Source organism: Amphiura filiformis, chromosome 4 (assembly GCF_039555335.1).
Source record: "Amphiura filiformis chromosome 4, Afil_fr2py, whole genome shotgun sequence".
Lineage (NCBI taxonomy): Eukaryota > Metazoa > Echinodermata > Ophiuroidea > Amphilepidida > Amphiuridae > Amphiura > Amphiura filiformis.
This window is the reverse complement of record NC_092631.1, coordinates 35,824,555-35,848,459: the sequence shown is the minus strand read 5'-3', so window position 1 is coordinate 35,848,459 and position 23,905 is coordinate 35,824,555. Positions and strand designations below refer to the sequence as shown.

Genomic DNA, 23,905 nt, shown 5'->3' with positions numbered 1-23,905 from the left:
CTGCCAACCCCAGAGGTACACTGTAGGCCAGCTACTATGTGGCTAGTCTAGAGTACCAGTGTAGTACCAATCCAGTACCAGTGTGTGTATTATATATGTGATTCCGATGTGCATAGAATTTCTAGTTGGGCAGCACAGTGCTGCTAGGCATCTGGTAGATGATTTGAAGATTATTGTAAAAATCTGGCTGTCTGATTATAGTTGGAAAAGACCCATAGGCCTACAACGTGGAGTTTTGTGAGCTGTGTACATTCTTATTTGCTTAATCATCAGACGTCAGATATGTTACATTGAATCTACAACATTCTCTTGTTTCAGCAATTAGCCAATTGTCTAGTGACCAACCAATTGGGTCCCTTCTTATCAGCAGCCCCAGGTCAGACAATCATTCACCAGACCTTGTCGGCTCTTGTAGTGCACACTTTTACAGTTCTTAGTTGTGCACCAAACCACCATCTTCTACGACCACTAAAGAACTTTCTAATAGCTCCAGCTCAATTACAGGTATGTTGCTTACAACATAGAAACATATGTTAATATAAAGCCGTTGGTAGGTCACACCTTATATGAAGAAAAAAACCTTCACATGAAGGAAAAAAACATTTCAAGCAAATAATGTTGCAATTCAGGATCTAAAGAGAGAGGGCAGAGTTATCAGGTCTTTGACTCTGGTGTGAGAGGTCTCTGGTTTGATTCGTTCCCGATGGAAGCAAAATTTACATTTAACTATAAGCTCTCTCCATTACTGCAATTGAATAAGTGGGGCAGATGCAGTGAATGACAAAACCTGATGGATGGCCAAAGGGTGATGCCTGGCTGTCCATTCACTCTACCCTAGCCACTGGGTGTATCATGGGAGAACAGTGTTTCAACACTGAATGATTTACACAAATTAAATAAGATACAAAAAAAAAGAAGAAGAAATGCAGGAGAAGAACAAGTGCCAGCCATTGCAAGGTAAGGTCCAGTGGATTTATCTGTGAGCTGATCCAACTTCATATGCTAGTAAAGTGACTTTACCACATGTAAGATAGAGAAGTCTGATGAGATGTGAAAAAAAAAAAAAAAAATTGTTTGTTTGTCCACGTCCGACCGACCGTGTACCCTGGTCCCGACTGCGTCTTTTTTTTTTTTTTAATTTTTTTTTTTTTTAATTTTTTTTTTTTTTAATTTCTAATTTTTTTTTTTGGCATCGATGGGACATCGTATAAAACAGTGGTTAGTATCAATTTAAAGAAAGAAAATGTAAAGAAAATGAACAGTATAACATGCAGAACCATCTCAAGAGTTAAACCAGTAAAGTGCTGTGTGTTTTGACTTATTTACCAGTCTTCAAATTGTCAGTTTCAAGTGCAATATCTGCAAAAAAAAAAAAAAAAATCCGACCTACCGACCCAACTGTTTCATAAGCCTCTATGGACAAACAACCAATTTTTTTTTTTTAATTTTGATAAATGTTGCTTATATTTTGATCACTACTGGTACCAGCTAATTGGTTGAAATTGACATTACAGACTTCTTTTCTACCCACTATGCCTGAGGATTACCGCATGGAAGCCAGAGAGGCCTTAGCAGCAAAAGATAATGTACAGTGGTATGGTATGTATAGCTTTTAGTGTATCTCTCAAAGACTTAAATTTTACTGAGCAATCTTTATGTGAAGAGAGGATTTTAATTATTTCAGTATGATAAACTTTGAGGAGATAACCCATAAATAATATGGTTTTTAAAATGCTTTCAGGCTTTTTTTTCCATGGATTTCTTTTATTTCAAAGATTATTTAAAAAAAATGTAACCAGTCTCTTTTAGATTATGTGGCTCCAATTTATGTGCTGCTGTGGCCTTCACAAGAGCTCGTCATTATACATTCTTATCTTTATCATTTGAAATTATTTGAGCTCAAAACATGTAATTTCAGGGATGTAAGTTTTCAGGCATTTGCCTGAATTTAGGCATTTTGTTTGGATCTTCCCTGTACAAAAGTACAGGGAAATACACATTTTCAGGAAACGTTGAAGTAGTTTCATGTATTTCTTTCAGTACTTGCTTTCATCTCTGTAATACCTATTACAAGTATGAATTGACAGGGGATGTGAAATCAACAAATTAACAAAGATGGTTTTTTTTTTTTTATAGAGTGCCAGAATGGTCACCCATACACAATTGGAGAGGTAAGTAAGTTAAAAAGTAATTCCTAAAAGATATTTTGTCATTTTATTAATTTGCTAATTTATGCATCTTTTGTGCGAACAATTACTACAGGGGTAACACCCGATATGCCTGTGCTTTGCCCTTGGAGTTCACATATGAACTGGTTATTTATTTGCTGCTTTGAATTACACTTGCTTGGCACTTGTTTTGTTTATTTATTTCTTCTTTACTGTAGGGCCATATCCCTCTGTTCTTTCATATGGCCCAGCAATATAATAGTAACTTGTTTACTTTAGCGCATACATATGTACACAGCATAAACACAAAAGTGGGGTTCTGATTAGCTAATTGAATCACATATCAGAAATAGCTATGAAACAGTTGTTGTGATCCCTAATTTTTTTTTCTATATTCAAGCATCCTGACATGATCCATTTCTTTTTACAAGTTAAATAATTAGATTCATGTATTACTAATTTGTGACACGATCTGGTCCATGGGGGTCAAAGGCGGCACATTTGAAACTGAGATAAAGGTAAAAATATTGAGTAAAAAATAGTAAAATACATAAGAAAATAGACATCAAAAAACTTCATAACTTAAGAACCAAGTATGCTAGACCTTTGGTGTTTTCAGTAAAGGGTAGCCTATTGTATATATAATGTAATAATTACAGTAACTCAATTTTCAAAAATGCCTCCTTTGGCCCCCATGGACCAGATCGTGTCACATTTGACATACATCATGCATTTTTTAAATAAATGAATCTACGAGATATGTGCATTTTTTGTATTATTGTGTCTTTGGCCTATTTGAAAAAAAGTTCTTGGAACATGGAAAACACTTATGAACATGGAAAAAACTTATGTGCTAAAATTCCAATTTTTAAATTGCTATTAACACATAGGTTACTGTTTTGTTTTTAATTCAGTGTGGTCAACCTAATCAACCTGGAAAATGCCAAGACTGTGGGATGCCCATTGGTGGAGCCGCTCATCGATTGGTTGGGGGAGGTCGACAGGTCACTGCTATGTAAGTGAAACTAACGAACAGTGAATTGGAAAAGTGACTACTTGTATTTTAAAGATTGAGAACCATGAGTAGATGTGGCCACTACATTGGCTTCATCTGCATCAAAGTTTTTGAAGAATGTACAGTCTTGAAGATGCTAGTATTACCAAGCTCAGGTTATACTACGTCCTATTGTCAGTTCTCTCTGTGTACTGCAACTTTCCCCGAAATGGGACAAGCATGGCGGGTTTAGCACATGTTCCCGAGAACACAGCTGCAGGTACTGTCATGACATCATGATCCTTCTTTGGTACTTCATAGGCATTACACACTCGAAACCTGAATGAAGACCTGGTGCTCTTACGAAAAAATATTAATAGCCATGTCCCTAAAATGCCCATATCATACGAGTAGATATCGCACTAGCAGTCACAGCATGCAATTTGAAAGTTGTTAAGTAATCATACGCTGGTAGTGTTTCACACAAGGGTGTAAATAGGGTCGGGACGGGGACACAACCACCCATTTTTTAAAGTGAGGGACACAATATCAAATGACCCCCACATTTTAGTCCATTACATAGTCACAAGCATGTGTTGTTTTGTAGAATTGTTGGGATATATTTATATATTGAAAATTACAATTTAAGGGGCATTTTGTAGTCTATAGCCTTATCCCCCCGCTTTCTTCAAACAAAAAGGTTGAGGTTTTTATATCCCCTGAAACCTCTTGCATCATAATGTTTGTGTGCAAACAACTTCTTGCAGATTCATTTGCTTAGCAAAAATATCAAATTTGTATTAATTTTTAATGTTCTGTTAACTGAACCAAATTACAGCACACTGACCGATGGAGCAATGTAATATACATACTCTTGCATAACTCGCAAACACAAAATCGGAATCAATCATCTGAAATTTTTAGAATTAACGTTTTTTATGGATATTTGCTCAAATTTACTACAAAAAAAGGATGCTGGAATCACAAAATACTCCTTTAATATTCACATCTTATTGCATGTAAAAGACAAACTTCTAGGTGATTTTGACCAAAAATGTCAAGTTTCAGTGGTTTGTTCATACCACCATATTGACAGGAAAGTAGGTGGTGAATGATGCAGCTGGATTTTGTAGAAGGGAAAAAAACGGCCACCCAAAAAGACTTTCTTAATTATTTATTGCAAAATTACTTGATGTGTAATGTGTACTATGTATCATTCATTCATTCAGTGATTTATTCGCTTAATAAATCTTGATGAGTTTTATAAATTTGATCTCTCTATAGGCGTGATACGACTACAGCAGGTCATGTGTTAGGAGATGCTACCAAGAGCTGTACCAGAGCGTAGCCTTGATGCTATCAGTATATCAATAATGGTCTAATCTGTATCTCTCTATACAGGCGTGATACTACTACAGCAGGTCATGTGTTAGGAGATGCTACCAAGAGCTGTACCAGAGCGTAGCCTTGATGCTATCAGTATATCAATAATGGTCTAATCTGTATCTCTCTACAGGCGTGACACTACTACAGCAGGTCATGTGTTAGGAGATGCTACCAATAGAGGGGCAAGAGCTGTACCAGAGCGTTACCTGAATGCTATCAGTATATCAATAATGAGGGCTTTACTACATGCTGCTATGATAGGAGCTACTCTCAACAATCAAAATGTAAGTTGAATAGACAACACCACACAGATTTGGACTCTGATAATATCAAGAATATAGTACCTCAGATTGAACGTTTTTGCCGTGGGTCTTCACATCATAAAGAATATCTCATTTAGAGACATTGTAGTTGTGAGACTATAGCTATCATTACAACTGACCATCACTTGAGGGTAATAATCGGACACTATTACAGGAGCACTTTAATTGGGGGGTGTTCTTTTGGTAAATGGAGATGGAGGATGTGCGGCATATCGGGGTGCATTTTTAGCCATTTTGGTTCATTAATGGCCCTCTATTTCATAAAAATTTGGTTTAAGAAAGTGTGTTTTTCAAAACATTGGTATAATTTCAGGTCTGTTTTTCGTTCAATTTGGTTTTAAGTCAGGTTGTTTTCCGATGTCCTATCTGCACATCCCCACCCAAACCAACTTGAAAACCAAACAGCCCATCCAAAATGCAGAATGGGCATGTGGCTGGCTAAAAACAATGTTTGGCAATCAGAGCTGATCAAATCAGCCAGCTTACTTTTGTCTCAATTTATAGGCTGTTCATCAGATGATTCACCCCACCCCAGCCACCCAGCCTGCTGACTTCCTGATGCATCACTTAGTGACAGATCTCAACCATCTAGCTGCAGCATGTGGTAAAAGCCAGGATGATTGCCTATTCATTATCCATATGGTGCTACATAGAATAACAACAAGTCGGGATCAAAATGGTGAGAACATGATTGCTAATGATCTTTAAAGGACACACATATATTGTCTTTTTTGCCTTGTCTTGTTGCTCCACAAAGTTAAAAGGTATAATTGGGTGCTATCAACAACATGCAGTGATTTGTTTACATGAAATTTTATAAATGATGAAAATTTTATAAATGATGCAGTGATCGCAACAATATGTAGGCCAGATTGAGCACAATATTCAAAGTTTATTCATTAGGCAACTCAATTACCTGTTCAGTCCCAATGGTCATCATACACTAAGCAACACTTGTGATAAAAATCGAAACTGTTCTGAAATGTGTTCTTGCTCAAAAACATTTAGTCCTTGCACAAAAACATTTAGTCCTTGCACAGGTGAGTTACTACTGGGGTAATGATTGTGACCATTCAAAAAGTCAGTGTTCGTATCATTGGAGAAGTCTATCTGTATGTCTCTTTAACATTTGTTTGTTTGATATACATCAAAATTAACGAAAATTATCTCCAGCCTGATGCCTCTTGTTTTTTCATATAAAAATCACTTCCACTTAATGTATTTCTTACACAGGAACATTTGGTACAACATGGCCAAATAAGCAATGCAGACGAGATTGGGAAATGCAGTTTAACCAAGCATTTATCATGCCTGCCATGGAGGTAAGAAACACTAATTTTTATTCATTGGCTTTTCTACCAAACAGGAACTCCTTAAACAGTTATGACTTCCATATTCTGTAATTGTAACCGTGAAAAGGGCAAAATAAAAGCCTTCCCAAAATTGCCCGCTGTACAGTATACGATGCAGGAGGGAACCAGAAGGCCCAAATATTATACCTTCAAAGTGTGGGATGAGGCTGTCAATCAGCTCGCATACCTCTAAAGGATCGGTATTATACAGCAAACAAACTCAATTGTGGCACTATCATAACAGTGAGAAATGAGAACATTGACCATTATCATAAAAGATTATGTGTACATCATGATGTTCATGACTACTGTAATTCATCCAAAAATGTTTTAAAAAGCTTTTATTTTTAACAAATTGTTTCAGAACTTGGACCAAAAATTAGCAAATGCTAGTGAAACACTTAGAAAAGACCAACGCTTCAGCGCCAACCCATTGATGCGGCTCTTACACCAGCCTGTGGCTCCTATAACAAAGCCAGAAGACCTCAATCAACTACACAGTCTCCCAGCCATCTGGCAACACAGACCTCGTATCAATGTAGAAAGTCTGCAGCAGTATTTGACACAGAATATGCAGCAGAGCAGTAGAGGAAATCAGCAAGAGAGGCCATTGGCATTGCTGCAAGCCTTCTTGGAACAGGTTGGTTGCAGTTATAATTATGACACATTATTGTTTGATCAGCTCGTAATCAGCAGGAATTGTTAGGCTTGTACCACTACACCAAAAAGTAGACCCATGTTAAAAGAGATATAGTTGACCTGGCTGGTCTGTATGATGCATGTTAAAGATAGTAGACAAAGGATAGGGCTTGAATTAATCATTTGTGATGCTTCTGATGAGATGTCACAACACAATTCTTGAAATATTGATATTAATCCGCGGTATTATAAGGCCTGCCGATTACGAGCTGATCAAACTATACCTGTATTTTTGTGCAGGTGTTATTATCAATTGCAGGCCTAACAACTCCACACAATGCAGTATACTATTGGAAGACACCAATTATATTTTGTTAATTCTGTTCTCCATTTCAGGCAACGGTTGAGAGCCAATGCCTTTTAATCTATTGACCTTTTTGGTAAATCCCGTAAGCCTTTTTTTAACCTCACATACGTCATGCTGATACGCACATCGTTACAGAAATGACGGTCGCTAATGATGTGCACATTAGGGTAAATAATGTAGGGTTAACTCGTTAAAGACTTGGGGACGGCTCCAAAACTCAACAGGCTGTTGATGGTGGTTGAACTGTGTTACATTGTTTAAAATAATAGAAACCGGCTCCAACCAGACAGAACCGGCAGTTGAGTTTTGAAAGCTGTATGGGATTTACCAAGTTTTAACCCAAGTGAATGGGTCTGGGAACTAAACATTGAAATATTAAATATTTACATGAACCATGGTAACATTTCAAATATTAGGCCTATCTGTACTCATAATTTGGAGAACCTACACAATTGAAGATATCATGGATATGGGACTATTTCTTTTGACTATTTAGGAGGCCATCCTGCAGCTATTACATCATCTTCCAGACATCATCCGTCTACAGCAGATGTTGATTGACAAGTACCATAGACGCATTGATGCTGCAGAGGCTACGTCCATGAGTATACAAGAATTCCTGGAGAAATTGCCACAAGGTAAACTTTGTGCATGTAGGGGGTAGTGCATACATTTAATTAAATCAAAAACTTACGTTTGATTTTGCTTGACAAACACCTCAATTTGATAACACATGGCGTTTCTGAGGACACACATTTTAACTAATTTTGGTGTACTCAGAATAGTAGTACAAGGGTGGGTAGACTTTATATATAGGGGGTGCACAAGTGTGTGTACTGTTGGCCTCAATAGCGGCTTCCAAATACCGACAAGCCACAACAGAATGAGTATAAAGTTGCAAGTTGGTAGTTTCGAGACATCCAGGCTGACTGAGTTGATGTCTTTGTTTGCCGTGCACCCGTTCAAGCCAGAAGTATGTCTGCCTGTCCTTTGTGAATGGGGGCACAATGGGCCACTCATGAAGGAAACCATGACCTACAAAGCAGTAGCCAGGGCATTACAGAACTACCAACTTGGGGACTTTACGTTCATTTAGTCATGGCAGTTCACATTTGATGATATATCCCCTATTGATACTAGAAGTTTCCATGGTTGAACTGCACCATTTAATGTAATTTGCATTTACGAAAAATAAGCGCAAGATATGGTTGGGAAATGGCCTAGGCACAGCGATTGAAAACCCAGGCACACAAACTGCACTTGCTTAATTCTGTGCATGAGTCCTTATTTGATGGCAAACAAGTGGAGGTACACACCAGTGTGTGTGGCAATCTATTGCTAAAGGGATAGAGGTTATCCGTGTTCTATAAGACTGGTATACCTTGTTTAGGATTTTCAAAAGACGTACCTGCATGTGCAACCATGACTGTTTCAAAATTGCCCTGCCAAAGTCGTGCAGGTAACTCCGAGGTTGTGCACTGAATTGGGTTGAATGAGGAATACTACGGGAACCAGCACCTTTTGTTAGAAGTCACACATGAGTAACATGGATAACCTCTATTGATAACATACTACTCCTTGTGTTATTTCCTCAAGTATTTCTTTGTTTCTTTTCAGATCATCAATATGTCAATCAAATACAGCCTCTTATAGGAATCTTCATAGACACATGGAACCAGGTTAGAGAGCATATACCAAACTATGTCAACAATGGTAAGAAACTAGTACTTGAAGTAATGAACACAAGTTCCATTAATGACAATTCTTGTGTGGGGAGAATGATTTTTTATTTTTTACTTTGAGAAAAATACCAACATTTTTGGACAAAACTTCTCATGATGTTAGAATTAATCTACACACTCTGTTTTCTTCCTTCCTGCAAAGCTAGGTGTTCAGATGTTTGGGTTGATAATTCAGACACCTTTTTTGGTCAAAATCAAAAAAAGTAATGCATTTTCTCCAAATATAGCTTAAGAATTCTACACATTGCAGGGCCTCCTTGGAAATCAGTACCTTAGAATTGAAGGGGCTACACTGCCCAAAAGAAAGATCAGCTATATAAATAAAATACACATCAAATATTAAATTTGCTCTTATTTTACTTTTTAAATGCTATTTCAATTCTGACATTTTGGGATCAGTAAAAATTTGTAAATAAATCACACACACAAAAAAATTATTTTTCATCTCGAATGTTAACTTCATGAGATGTTTTGTCCAAAAATGTTGCACAAAATCTGTATGTAGCCTCTCTGCTATTTATGTAAAAGAAAAGTTTTCAAGAAACGGTCAAGAAAAGTGGACCAGTCTGACGAAAGTCTCACAACTAGTATATATGGTGAATTGTAATTGAACAGTATCCTTGCCTTTTATGTAGTCCTTACTGATTGAAGTCAGAGATGCCAGTTTCCCGAATTTATTAGGTTTCCAGAATTTTTATTAATTGAAAAATCTAATTTTTTGATTATGAAAAAAAAAAGCGTTTTTTTATGCGATTTTTTTTGGATTTGGAGAGTCCCTGGACGAGAGCCAGAGCCAAGTGCGATAATCATCTGTGGTTGATTTTAAAAGAATTGGGGGGGGGGAATTGCATTAAGTTTCAATTTAATATCTAAAATGGACTCCCCATCTGTGAGCCACCGCACTCCAGTTACTACGCTCCCTATGACTCACAATTGTCCGTATTATTTCCATATTTTTTTGGCACATCACTGGCATCTCTGTGAAGTGTATGCCCGAAACTAAGAGGCACGTAACTCATTGCTTCTCAGTGAGCACTATGCATATTATGGCAGTCTAGTCATGCTAATGACACCCCATGAGGTTGAAGTCTGATCTAGCCTTATTTTCCTTGCATCTTATAAATCCTAGATACTATACCACTTCAGTTGATCTTACTATCCCATCATATTCTGTGTTCATGACTTATTCAGGTGGTCTTGCTGTCCCACGTGAACACTGTATGCAAATCATGACAGAATCCAGTAGTCTAGCCATGTTACTACCAACACGACGTGAGGCCGGTGTCTGCTCTACAGCCTTAGTAGATTTCCTGATCCGTGCACACAATGGCTTCATAGAAACATATCATAGATTGCAACCAGGACTGCCAAAGTAAGTTATCATCATATTTGGTTGACTGCAATCAAGAAACAAAATAGCTTGTAAAAAGAACTTTAATGTGCACAGAGGGAGTTAGAGAAGTCACTATGCCTTCATCCTGTATATGAGTCAGGGACTATCCCTGTATCTCACCATTCCCATCTGGTACTCACCCCATTAAGACTATTATAGTGTGTCTTGTTGAGAGTAATGCCATGTTGGATTTCACAGTGGATTCTGCCTAATCCTTCAGGTCATATGTTCATGCATAGAATGATGATATGTTCCTACACAACCGCATAAACGTACTGATTTGAATCTGCCATTATGAAATCCAAAATGGCTTTACTCTCAACATGAGATGAGACACTATAGCATAACAGTCTGAAGGTTTGCATGTACTGTATTGTCTGTAATAAACGCTCCCCCTCTAATAAACACCCCCTCTAATTTTTCAATGAAAGATGAACAAAAATGCAAACATTTCCATGCCATATCGTGTGATTAAGCTTAAAACTTGCATCAGTCATGTCAGTGACAATCGCTAAATTGCATGGACAATAATAATGATAATTATAATAGCAACAAAACACATATCCACTCAATTAAGAGTGCTCAAGGCACTAAAACAAAAATACTAAACAAGACATAGAAAATTAGAAGTAAATCAAGGAAAATAACTTAAAATAGGACAAAACCTATTATGACTCAAACTTCCACGGCATCCATTTTATTAATTACCTAATTATGGTTGAATTTCACTCTTGCTTGATGATGCACTTACAGGTGTAAGTTTTTTGCATTTTCCACGAAAATGTAATGCTCCATGTAATTCCGTGGGCGCCGCCATCAGTAGTATAGTTGTAAATCCCTCCTTTCTACAGGAGCACCATTGGGCAATTGAACCCGATTTTTAATTATTTCTCACTGAAAGTTCACTTCTAATTTTTTCCCTTTGTGGTAATCACTGTATTGTTGTTTCTCTGCTGCAATGACTTAATAAAAAGACCTGAAACTGACCATTTGTGAAAAAAAGAGGAAAATGCTTTAAAAATAAGACAATAATGCAAAGTCATGCTAAAAAAGCTCAAATTGGGCTGAAAATAATAATGAGTAAATTTCAGGAATAAAAAAAGAGAAAATTTACACTTGATGGTGCATTTCTGCATTTACTTTCCTTTCATTGATGTGCTCTTTTTGAATGCAAATGAACATGCACCAATATTTAAGATTACACTGATATTCTTGAAAAGAAATGGATCTACACCATCTATTGTAATTGAATGAACACATCATGAGATATGCCTACATCCAAGGAAGTGAATCCAACTCACTCCTGATTCCGATGTCTTTTGATCACTTTTAAGAAATGACCGCCGGATAAAATAAAATAAAAAGTTATCAAGAAACTGTCAAGAAAAGTGGACCAATGTGACGAAAGTCTCACAACTAGTATATATGGTAAATTGTAATTGGTATTCTGATTCCAATGTCTTTCGACTGGTTTGATCAGTTTTTACAAAATGCTGTGCCCACATTTGGTCCTTTGACATACAACAGCATACTGTTGCATTCATTCAACTGAAATCTTACTCTACACTGAAATATTAAATATTCATGAAAATAATTTTGTTCTGTTTTTCTTGACCCAGAGCTACTGTTATCAATCCATGCGATGCCACCATTGATTGATCAAGGGATTTATCTCATATTGTGACTAAAATCAAATTATTTTGTTCTCTTTTCCTTCTCAAACCAGAGCCACTGTTATCAATCCATGTGACGCATCCATCGGTCACCTAGTCGCCTATCACCATGATAGAGATCTATTACCCATGATCCTCTCTCATTGTGACTATGCCATGGAAGCAGGTAGTAATGGCACAAGGCTGACATACAACTTACTAGGCCTACAGAGACAAATCAAGGAAAGATTTGTACAAGGCAGACCTAAATTGGTACAGAAGATAGAGCATCTGGTATTCAGGCAGGATTCAAGGGATGCTACAGTTTTCCAGGCATTGAGGACTAAGATACCACAGGTAGCGTAATAAGCTTGTAGTATGCCATGTGTGTTGTATATGTAGGTGATAAGCTGATACTGTAAAATTGGGAATTTTCGTGCAATTATTTCTTCGCGTTTTGCCAATTTTTATACATTTCTCTTGTTTTTTAAATTTGAAATTCTAATTTCACTAATAGAATATATTTGGTTGTTGACAAAAAGCATGAAAATAAATGTAGCTTGAAAATTTCCACTTTTACATTTAAAGTAGTGTAACAGGATTAGTTTTTCATGTATGGGACATGGTGCATGAACAACATCCACATTGATGTCATTCAAGAACCTTCCGAACCTTCTGAATGTTTAGTCAGCAGGGCGGTACACCACATATTGCTAACTTGTGTGGGTTGCACGCATTAAATTGCAAGTGTGTCATCATTCTGCTGGAAGTCTACAGTGTCTGCTCCTGTGGAATTCAAGTGCTTTAGTGTTCTTGGAAAAATGAATATTTATAAGTGTCTGTTCTTGCGAAGGGCACTTCTGCTTTCTGTTTCCTAGTCCTGGTGGCGTTTTTTTGCGAAGGATTAATATATGTCTCTTTGTTGATATCAACCAAGTTGTCTTGACTTTTGGTGCTGGAATGGGTTTGCAGAATGTTGAAGTTCCTGAAGATGATGCTCCAGATGGGAATATTGCTAGGATGATGGTTCATGACCAGAGGGATACTGTCCATATTATCTTCTTTAGAAGTAGATTCCAGTGCTGTGTCTCTATCTGTTTGATGAATGCGTTCTGCAGATGAGTTAATGATGTCGGAGGGTAGTTGCACTTTTGGAAGAATGTGGCCATTTCATCCAACTTGTTCACAAAGTCACTGTTATTACTGCAGATGCATCGAAGGCGTCTAAACTGGGCATAAGGAATGGATTGCTTGCATTTGTTGGGGTGGCTGGAAGAATACAAAAGAAAGCTGTGCAAGTCTGTGTTTGTAGTAAACCGTGTAGCAAGCTTGTCAGAGTTGATGCTAATGGTGAGATCCAAGAAGTTAACGGTAGTATCTGATATTGTCAAGGTGAATTTAAGGGATGTAGAAAAGGAGCACATGAATTGAATAAATTCCTCAGGAGATTTACGAGGTCCATTTATGACTCCAACAATGTTGTCGATGTACCTTCTGTAGAGACTAGGAACCGGTCCCTTGTATGCACGGAACAGTTTCTCCTCAAGGTAACCAACATGAATGCAGGCAAAACCAGGGTCCAGTCTGGAGCCCATAGCAACCCTTGAAGCTGTTGTACTTGAGAACCATTTTGCTTTAATTCGCATGCCCTTATTTTATTGAGTAAAGTTATGCCCGTTCCTGTCGATGTACCTTTTCGCCCTCCTTTCTTTTTCCTTCTTTCAGTATTATCATGTCCACTGGTCTCTGGCACTTACTTGTGTGGCTCTGCGTCGTTCACATGCATGATGGAGTGGTGCGCATTACGTACACAGTGCCGACACACTGCCTGCAAGTTGCGTTGACGCGATTGGTTGGCAACCGATTTTAATAACAAACACCCCCTGGTTTTAAGCATATTTTTCTGATTTTGAGGCATGACCGTTTTCAACCAAATAAAGTGTATTAGCCTTTCTGCATATTCCTTGATCTCCCTTATGCACTTTATGACATTTGGATCAAATCTGACAGAGCCTTTCATGTACATACATATACATAAGATTGAGTAACTGCGTAGCACTGTGAAAGCATATGGTTGTAGAACTAAGAGTTTGAAACAATGCAAAAATATATATAAGAGAAGGCATAAATATACACAATATTTTGGGTAGGACCCTTTGACTAGTGTGAGGCCAACCAGAGAGAAAAAAACTTACACTACAATGCATATATAACAAACTGAAGTACAATTACACAACCATAAGAAAAATCAATACCAAAAAGCTGATGTAAACAAACCTATCAAGCAACTATGAAAATACAGGGTGAACAGGGTGTTACAAGAAAATTATAAATTAAATGTACAATACTGGTTGTCCACAAGGTTGTATAGTGCCAAGTTTGAATATCAGACAGTGTTCTGCAAAAAGTCTGTCCTTATTAGAGCCGCGAGATTGAATAACAGTGGAAACTCTGAAGTGGCTAACATTGCAACTAGAAGGACGATTGAAATGGTGAGCAACAGGGAAACCTGCGACGTTCTTAGAAATTGAACGGAGATGTTCTGTGGTACGATCCACTAATCGGCGGCTGGTTTCCCCCATTTATAGTATATGGCAGTACTATGGTACACTGGATACAATAAACTACATTGCGAGAAATGCATGTGAAGTGGGAGGTCATGTCAAAACCCCCATTGGGACCGCGGATGTGAGTTTCGTTAGAGACATGAGCACAGGTATAACACCATACATATATACATACAAGATACAACTTTTCCCTATTTACAGTAAGATGCGATTGTACGCATTCACATGATAAGATGATAAAACGACGATTCAATGCATAGAATGTTAACAAAAACATGTGTTACAACATTATCAAAATGTGCAAGACGATGATAATTAATCGCTGAAGGTGCTGTCAGTATTTTCTGGCATAAGATGCTTGTTCAGTCTTTTAACATCCATCGAAATGTCCATCAGTCTGTCTAGTATTTGGGTCAGTAGCTGGGTCTGATGATCAATGGCAGATGTTGTCTTGTCGACTTGTCTACGTTTCCTACACCTTTGATCATCGTCGTGTGAAGCGGAAGATGTCAATGGAGATGTAGGAACAACATTGTGAGAAGAAGCTGTTGCTGAAGCTGAAGATGCTTGAATGGCACGAGAAGCAGAAGTGGCTGAGGATACATATATGATGTCGAACAAACAGGGCGAGAAGCAGAAGCCGAGTTAAGATCATGGGCATGTGGCTCACAGGGTGGGGAAACAGCGACTGTCAAACGTGAAGATAGTGGGGCAAGTTTAATATCCTTTGAAAGGCAGTGATATCTTTAGAGGTGTGTTCGGTGTTTAGAGGTGTTTCCGCATATTCCTTGATCTCTCGTATGAATTTGGCAACATTTGGATCAAAACTGACAGAGCCTTTCATGTACATACAATGTATATCATATACATACACGCATACAACTTTTCCCTATTTACAGTAAGATGTGATTGTACGCATTCACATGATAAGATGATAAAATGATGATTCAATGCATAGAATGTTAACAGAAACATGTGTTGCAATAATGTGCACATGATCAAAATGTGCAAGGTAATATTATGACAATAATTAATCGCTGAAGGCGCTGTCAGTCTTTTCTGGCATAAGATGCTTGTTCAGTCTTTTAACATCCCTTGAAATGTCCATCAGTCTGTCTAGTATTTGGGTCAGTAGCTGGGTCTGATGATCAATGGCAGATGTTGTCTCGTCGACAATGTGCATATGATCAAATTGTGCAAGGTAATATTATGACGATAATTAATCGCTGAAGGTGCTGTCAGTATTTTCTGGCATAAGTTGCTTGTTCAGTCTTTTAACATCCCTTGAAATGTCCATCAGTCTGTCTAGTATTTGGGTCAGTAGCTGGGTCTGATGATCAATGGCAGATGTTGCCTCGTCGACAATGTGCATATGATCAAATTGTGCAAGGTAATATTATGACGATAATTAATCGCTGAAGGTGCTGTCAGTATTTTCTGGCATAAGTTGCTTGTTCAGTCTTTTAACATCCCTTGAAATGTCCATCAGTCTGTCTAGTATTTGGGTCAGTAGCTGGGTCTGATGATCAATGGCAGATGTTGCCTCGTCGACAATGTGCATATGATCAAATTGTGCAAGGTAATATTATGACGATAATTAATCGCTGAAGGTGCTGTCAGTATTTTCTGGCATAAGTTGACTTGTCTACGTTTCCTACACCAATGAGCATCATCTGGTGAAGCGGAAGAGGTCAAAGGAGATGCAGGAACAACATTGTGACAAGAAGTTGTTGCTGAATCTGAAGCTGAAGTGGCTGAGAATACATATCTGGGCCTCAAGGAAGAACAGATGATTAATTGTGTTTTCAACTGATTGAGTGTCCCAGGTTAAAGAAGAAATAAAACAAAAACAAAACAAAACATATGATGTTGAACAATGGCTCATAGTTCATAGTTATTATATTTTTATCTTTAAAAAATTGAAAATAACAAAATACAATAATATTGAGAAAATACAACAAAAGGCAATAAGCCTGCAAAATGTTGACCCATAAAAACTGAAATAAATACTACCTTACAAAAATACTATCAAAAAAACAAAGCCAAAACATATAAACTAAAAAACAGTACAAACATGTAGCAAGCAAGCTCAATAAACTTACAATACAATAGCAATTTGAATCAGCAAGATTATAGATAATAATTTTTTCATATTTAGTGACCACAAGAAATAAGCATTACACGGTCTGAAGATAAAGAACCAGATTTCTTTTAAACTGACCTATTGTTCTAGCAGATTTTTAAATACAAGGGTAATTCAGTCCAAAACTTGGGACCAACATTTAGTATGGTTCTGACTGTATGTATCGGTAATTGATAACTGCACTTATTTCTAGTTATTTCAAACGAACAGGGCGAGAAGCAGAAGCCTAGTGAATATCACGAGCATGTAGCTCCCAGGGTGGGGAAACAGCAACTGTCAAACGTGAAGAGATGGTGGGGCAAGTTTGATGTCCTTTGAAAGGCAGTGATATGTGTAGAGGTGTGTTCAGTGTGTGCACTTGATTGTCTATCCAACCAGGGGTGTACACCAGAACATTTTCCCTGTAATTAGTTATTTTCAGGGCTCGACCTTAACTTTTTTGGCACAGAAATTTAACAAGCCCGAATTTGTCCTGAAATAATGTTACAATAAATGCGAAAAAGAAGACGATGGTCTATTAAGTTTAATACATGTAGCACTTTGTAGCAGTAAATTAACTATTAGAGGTGAGCCCTGCTTGTGACTTGTTCTTTATTAAACATTATAAGTAATAAACATCTTTATAAGTATAAGTAAACCACACATCCATTCAAAATCAGAAAAGGGCCTCCCCTTTTTGGCGTGTACAGATCTTAAGAGTATTGTCATCCGCTCAGTCTGGGCTCGGTTCAGCGATCGAAGGTCTCTAGCTGCCGGCGTTTTTGTCAGTTGCGCTTTGACCAATTCTGCAGCTTTGCACTTAGTGTGTGCTTTTGAGTGTGCATGTTGGCGTATGGCCTCTATCTTGATATTTGATGTCCCTTGAAGGAAGTTAGACTTCTTCTGGTCAGGGTACAACTTGCACACACTGCAATACATGCTCTCTTCCTTGTTGTATGCTAACCACTGCTCTCGCCAAGTCGCCATTTTCTTTCTCTCTTGTCTTCATATAATTTCTTCTTTAACACCTTGTCATCCTTGGTAGCGCTCTGTTTTGATGGGTCTTTGACCTCGGCTACCAGTGGCGTAACCAGTGGGGGGCACAAAAAACTGGGAAGAAGAGCTAAAAATTGGGAAGGGGGAAAAGGGGAGAAGGAGAGAAAAAGAGGGAAGAGAAAGGGGAAAGAAGAGAAAAAAGAGGGAAGAAAGAGTGAAGAAAAGAAAAAAAGGGAAGGGAGAAGAGAAAAGGGAAGGGGGAAGAGAAAAGGAAAAGAAAGAGGGAAGAAGATCTATACTACTTTCATTGTGAAATTTGTACTCTGAAACACTGATTTTTTAGCTTCTAATATGCCAAAAACCAGGAGCTTCAGGGGGCTCCGCCCCCTTGACCCCCGTCGGGGCTTGCCCCTGGACCCCACCAGGGGCCCTAAGGCGGCCCCTGGACCCCGCTCGTGTAACGCTTCGCGGCAAGCCGCTCGCTATGCTACAACTTTTGATCAGAAATTGGGAAATTTTTCAATCTTGCCCCCCCGGAAGGTCAGGTCTGGTTACGCCCCTGTCGGCTACATATTTCCACATTCTCAGCCTCTGAAGAGCTCTCTCAAAACCAAAACGTTTATGCAATTGGAAATCATCATTCAATATACAATAACAACCTGCATGCATGTGTATTGAAGAAAAACGACCAAAGAGGGGCGGCACTGGGCTGGGGCATGCGCACATCAGGGGGTATTGTTATTGTTAATTTTCAAGCGAGAGGGGATTTTTGTAAGCAAGGGAATTCCTCATTGCAGTAAATGCTAAGGTAAATGCTGTTTTTCAAAGTGCGGGCTACATAATTAATTTGAAGTAAAATGAAGTTTGTTTGTTATTTACACGTAGATTTACCTGTGTGTGTCAAAATGTCACATGCCAGCCGGGCATGTACTTGTAGAAAGTCACACGCCCGACAGCAAAATTACACGCCATTGGCGTGCGGGTTTGTGTAAAAGTTGAGCCCTGGTTATTTTTGCCAAATGGTTATATCCCAGATACTATGCAACAGAGGCAAAATGTCTGCCTGTTAGTAAACAAGTGTGGACAATCTTGAAAACTTAAAATTGCAATTGGAGTTCCATTTTACTTATAGTTACTAATCTTTGTATAAAGAGAAAAACATCTAATCTGGTAAATGATTTTGAATTTGCTTTTTAAACTTCTAGAAACAATTAATTGAGCACCGCACTTATTGAGCAACTTATCTCATAATTTGATTCTACCTCAATACAGGAGAGTCTTTCACCAGCCATCAAGCACCAGATTCTTTCCGATTTGAGGAGTTTTCCAGATCTCTGCGACTGCCTTGCAGCATTAGACATTGCCATTGGTTTCTTAGTGAACACAGAAGTAGAAGCTTCAATGCGCATCAGAGAGTACCTGCATCGAATGCTAAAGCTGCCTCTAGATAGAGGACTCAAACACAGCCCTAAGGTACGTGTTATAGGGTTTCACACATCTTAAACCCGGTTCACATAAGTGTGGTTTTTTCCAGTCGATTACTGTGGGGGGTGTATAACCAAAATTTATTACAACACAATGAGGTGCTGACCCTGTGGAAGGTCTCATCGCTCATATATCATAATTCATAATCGGGTAATTCGGGATGACAAAAATATACTAGTGTGGACTGGTCTTATATTTCCAATATTGTTACACCAAGTATATAATCTGTGTGTTTCAAAATGCTTCTCAATCTACACATGATTTTGTAATCCTATATTGTTCATTAGCAAGAATTATAAATAACTGCTGCCCCCCCCCCAATACAAGAGATCCGGATTATGCTTAGGTTTGAGGATTTGGATTAAGGTTAGGATTAAGAGATTGGGTTGGGGCTAGAATTATGTTTGGGATACATGTTGGCAACCACTGTTCTTAAGTTGCTCCTTTTCATATCAAAATACTTAATTTTGAGGAAAAGTCATTTTGGTATATTATATGGATCATATTGTTATTTACCCCTTCTTAAGACCCCCTGATCAGTAGGACCCCAATTGTTATTATAAAATCAAATTAATATCCATATTTTGTTGAAATGATACTGCTCTTACCTGTGATATTTCATATTGACAATAAACATGCTGTTCTTGTTCCTAGGCCCAGCAATATTGCCGTCTAAATCACATCTTATCATTATGGCAAGCCTTGGCAGTAGAGAGAGCTCGTAGGCTACTAGACAATAGACAGGTAGGTTTTCATAGAAAACAAAGGGCATTATGTGAGAGATATACAGTGTGCCCCAATAAAAATTACTGGATGCTATTGTTTTGTTATAACTACTAAAGTACATATTAAATCACACAATTTGCAGCACAATCGGTTTTGTACATCAATGTAAGTTGCTCTCGATTGTGCAGTGGTTGCAAAGAAATGAATGATTATATAATCATACACGCGCACGCTCATTCTAATCAGAATGTTTGATTTCATAGTTTTTCCCTGTAACTCTTTATTTTCTTGTGATCATCGTGGCATTTTGTAATTCATGTTACGGTATCTCAAAATGTCTATAGCTCTAACATAATATTGTTAAATGTATTCAATGAACTGCCTCTAGGAGCATATTAAATAATGCATCAAAACTATGACATGCTTCGTAGCAGATTGTCCAACTTGTTGATCATATAATCAAGCATTTTCTCATTGCTCAACCTAACATCCCTCCTAAAAATGATGTATGATTCAATATCTTAAGGTCTTTTCGTTCATTCCAAATGTTTTGCAATTTTTTCTTTTTTGATTTGAGTAAACCTATTTGCACAACAAAACTAATTTGACATTAAATAAATAAATGCAAAATATTTAGATATTAGTGACAAATAAATATTGGCATCAGACGATCTTTTATCATTTTCAAACAGGATCCATTTGAAGGAGTGAAACAAGACTACCGTGATCCAATCAACCCTGAGCAGCAACATGAATTGGGCCAGTCACTGAGGCACATCAATGTAGAACATCTAGTAGCTGAGTTGTATGAATATATCATGTTGGACCTCAAGAAAACTAGCAACCAGGAGCAAGATAGATCTGGGTGGCCGTAAGTATCAATATGACCTGTTTCAGCCTTTTTTATATTAGGGGACATTGGGCTGTTCCATTTAAAATCACACTACCCCTGTGGAAGATTTACCATTAGAAAGTCTTCCATAGTGGGGGTATGAGTTTCAAATAGAATAGACAATTGGGTAACTTCCATTTGAAATGCTAACTCCATGTGTGGAAAATAAAGGTAAATCCATAATACAGAGGGAGTATGGGTTTCAAAATGATTAACCCTGACCAATTACATTTGAAAAACATATTCCCTCTGTGGAAGATGTTTCCAATATATTTCACAGGGGTGGTGTGGATTTTAAATGGAATAGCCCATTGCAGATTTATATGCAGAAAACCATTGTGTGATTATTGGAACTAAGGAGAGCTGACAAGTACAAATACAATTATTTTTAAATGCAGCTAGAGTGGCCTCTTATGAGAGGGACATTGTGAGCTGTGTACACAATTCTGCCTAACTATTCCAAGAATAATAAGAATAGACCAATGTGATCATAATTTGATCATGCCTTGTTAAGGATACAGCTCCGGTAAATCTATTTGTAAGTCTTTATTGGCCTACATTTGTTCCGCTTGCTAGAGTCCACTCTGCTTCCTTGAGAGAGAGAGTGATGCCAGTGCTTTGTCAGAATTACTTTGAGTGTGTACAGATGTACTGTCTTTAATCGTGCTTGTAAACATGCCAGTCAATCTGTGCGAGTTAAAGGAGGTGAACAGCAAACAACAACAAAGATCCAGATCGTTGAAATTAATATTTTATTCAAATCAATTCAATATCTGGTAGTAGATATATAAAACATTGATTTATCATGTCAGAACAGGAGGAATATCCTGCCTATGCACTGGCACTCAGGTTTACACCTCAGGAGCTAGAGGAAAGGAGAAGGGCTCGTCGAAATGGATCAATACTGATTCACCAGTTTTACTGCTGATTGCAACTACTACATCATATCACATGAATAAAAAGCTAAACAGCCGACGTGAATGATAAAAAATTATGATTATCTTCATTATTTGAAGTCGAAATAACTGCAAACTTTGGGATATGTATATCTTAATAACATGCTACCCATATATGCCAAGATAATTGTTTGCTGATTACCTCCTTTAATACTACTTGCACTGAAGCATGGACTGACGTCACTCTCAAGGAAGCCAAATGGACTAATAGTGTACAAATGTTACATGATGTACAAATTCTGCTACCTGTCATGCATAGAGTGGGGACAAGAAACTTGTTCTGGAGGTCTGTTACTTCAATATGAAAACATGGTTTATTTACTGCATGAGTGAGAAACTATACAGATAAGCATTATAAATATCAGATGTGTGTAGAAATAATGTGAGTCCATAAAGCTGCCAGTCTGTGAGCATTCCATTATGAAGCTAGCTGAAAAGGCTACAAATCACTTTTTTTTTAAACTCCAAAAGTGACCACTTTTTTTCATTTTAGTATTGTGCCTTTCATTGAGAAACCTATTTACTGTCTCTTCCACAGTATCTCAGCTGTATTGAGTGCTTACATAGATGGCAAAGATGGTCAACCTGTGCATGAAATGGAAGAGCAACTATCAGCTGATCTGGTCTTGAGACATGCAGTTGATGTATGGCGGCATGCAGTAGACTATATGCAGCAACATCACGCCAGGGCAGGAAGTGCCCATCATTAATGTTAAAGAAAATCTGTGTAAAGAAATGTGCTTAATTTGCCTCTTTTGGCAAAATTTGGCTGCTATTTTCTGATTGCAATACTGTCCTACTGTGCAATTCATGTAAAATGTAGTTGTGCACAAATTGTTAGGTCATGTTTATCTAAATAGACCCTATGCACGGTCATTTCAAACCAAATTTCTACCCCAAACTGTATGTTGTGTGTGTGTACACCCTTCATAGGCACGCTTGATTATTGCGTACACTTTGCAAAATCCTTCTGGCGCATTGCTCGAAAAGAATAACAAACAAAAATGCACTTGCGGCTCATGCATTCGCAGGAAGAACCTTGTTTTGAGAGCAAGATAGTGGAAAGGGCACATAGAGAATGGATTTTGATAGAATGATGCAGCTTGTAGTTATTGTGTGAATGAGACCAAGTTCATTGCAATATAGAGCAAAGAGAACTTTCTCAGTAGAAATATTAATTGTATTACTTCAAAACCAATTCATTTCCTGTGGTAAAAAACAGTAATAAGTGACTATATAAAGTGGTCACATTCTCAGAGAAATTATCAGGAATTGAGGATGTATAAAATTCACTACAAGAAATAGAATTGGATGTGCAATTTTGTTCATAATTAAATTATTATGAAACATATAATTTATTAGCTTTGTCCAATTTATACACAAATATACACTTTTGATTATGTACTGATAATGGCATGTGTACACATGATGCATGGCACCTGCTTATATATATAATGTGTTAAGAATTTGAGGTGTTTTTAATCAATATATGACAAGGACAAGAAATAGGTCAAAATCTTATCACATTTGTAAGATTGTCTTCTTTATGTGAAATGTATTGATATGGATGTAATTATTGGTCAGAACACTGTTTTACATTCCTGATATACAGTAAGCCAAAAAATTAAGGTACCGGGTATGTTCACCTCCTGTATATCCTAAACAAAGACATATATGTCATAATTGGAACTAGCCGCCAATAGCTGCATCTTTTAGCTCCAATTTAAGACCTCGTTCGTTGAAATTGTTCAAGAAATAAACACACGGCGATCCCAAAACCCAAGGAAGATACCAATGTAAAAGTTGCAGTTTGCTGCATTGCATGCCCTATTGATTTGTACAAAGCGTTCGTGAACAAGCGCCACGCTTCCATTGATTACCACGTTAAAATTAGCGTTGTGCTTTCATTGATTAGAGCACAAAAGTGCAACTTTTGATTTTGTTTCTTCATTAGGTTTTAGATCACCGTTTCTTAATTTCTCAACCAATTTCAACAAATAGGGTCTTAAATCAGAGCTAACGAGTAAAGGTATTGACTGCTTGTTTTAATTTTGACTCAACTGGTACCTTAATTCTTTGGCTTACTGTATATATATTGTTCTTTAATATGTAAAGGGATCTTCATAAAGTACATAGTAAAGATAA

General features: G+C 37.5%; 1 protein-coding gene across 1 annotated transcript in view; it reads left to right on the top strand.

The window, feature by feature from the left end:
• Positions 1-23,356, top strand: part of LOC140150171 (E3 ubiquitin-protein ligase rnf213-alpha-like) — a 30,600-nt gene extending 7,244 nt beyond the window's left edge. Inside the window, exons 8-23 of the mRNA XM_072172175.1 lie at positions 319-504; positions 1,515-1,599; positions 2,137-2,171; positions 3,083-3,183; positions 4,679-4,832; positions 5,376-5,550; positions 6,105-6,193; positions 6,588-6,863; positions 7,726-7,867; positions 8,847-8,942; positions 10,163-10,343; positions 12,091-12,373; positions 18,974-19,174; positions 19,841-19,930; positions 20,605-20,783; positions 22,299-23,356. Coding sequence (XP_072028276.1) covers positions 319-504; positions 1,515-1,599; positions 2,137-2,171; positions 3,083-3,183; positions 4,679-4,832; positions 5,376-5,550; positions 6,105-6,193; positions 6,588-6,863; positions 7,726-7,867; positions 8,847-8,942; positions 10,163-10,343; positions 12,091-12,373; positions 18,974-19,174; positions 19,841-19,930; positions 20,605-20,783; positions 22,299-22,470 — 2,445 coding nt within the window. The 3' untranslated portion in view covers positions 22,471-23,356. The remainder of the gene's footprint in view (positions 1-318; positions 505-1,514; positions 1,600-2,136; positions 2,172-3,082; positions 3,184-4,678; positions 4,833-5,375; positions 5,551-6,104; positions 6,194-6,587; positions 6,864-7,725; positions 7,868-8,846; positions 8,943-10,162; positions 10,344-12,090; positions 12,374-18,973; positions 19,175-19,840; positions 19,931-20,604; positions 20,784-22,298) is intronic.
• The last annotated feature ends 549 nt before the right edge of the window (positions 23,357-23,905 follow it).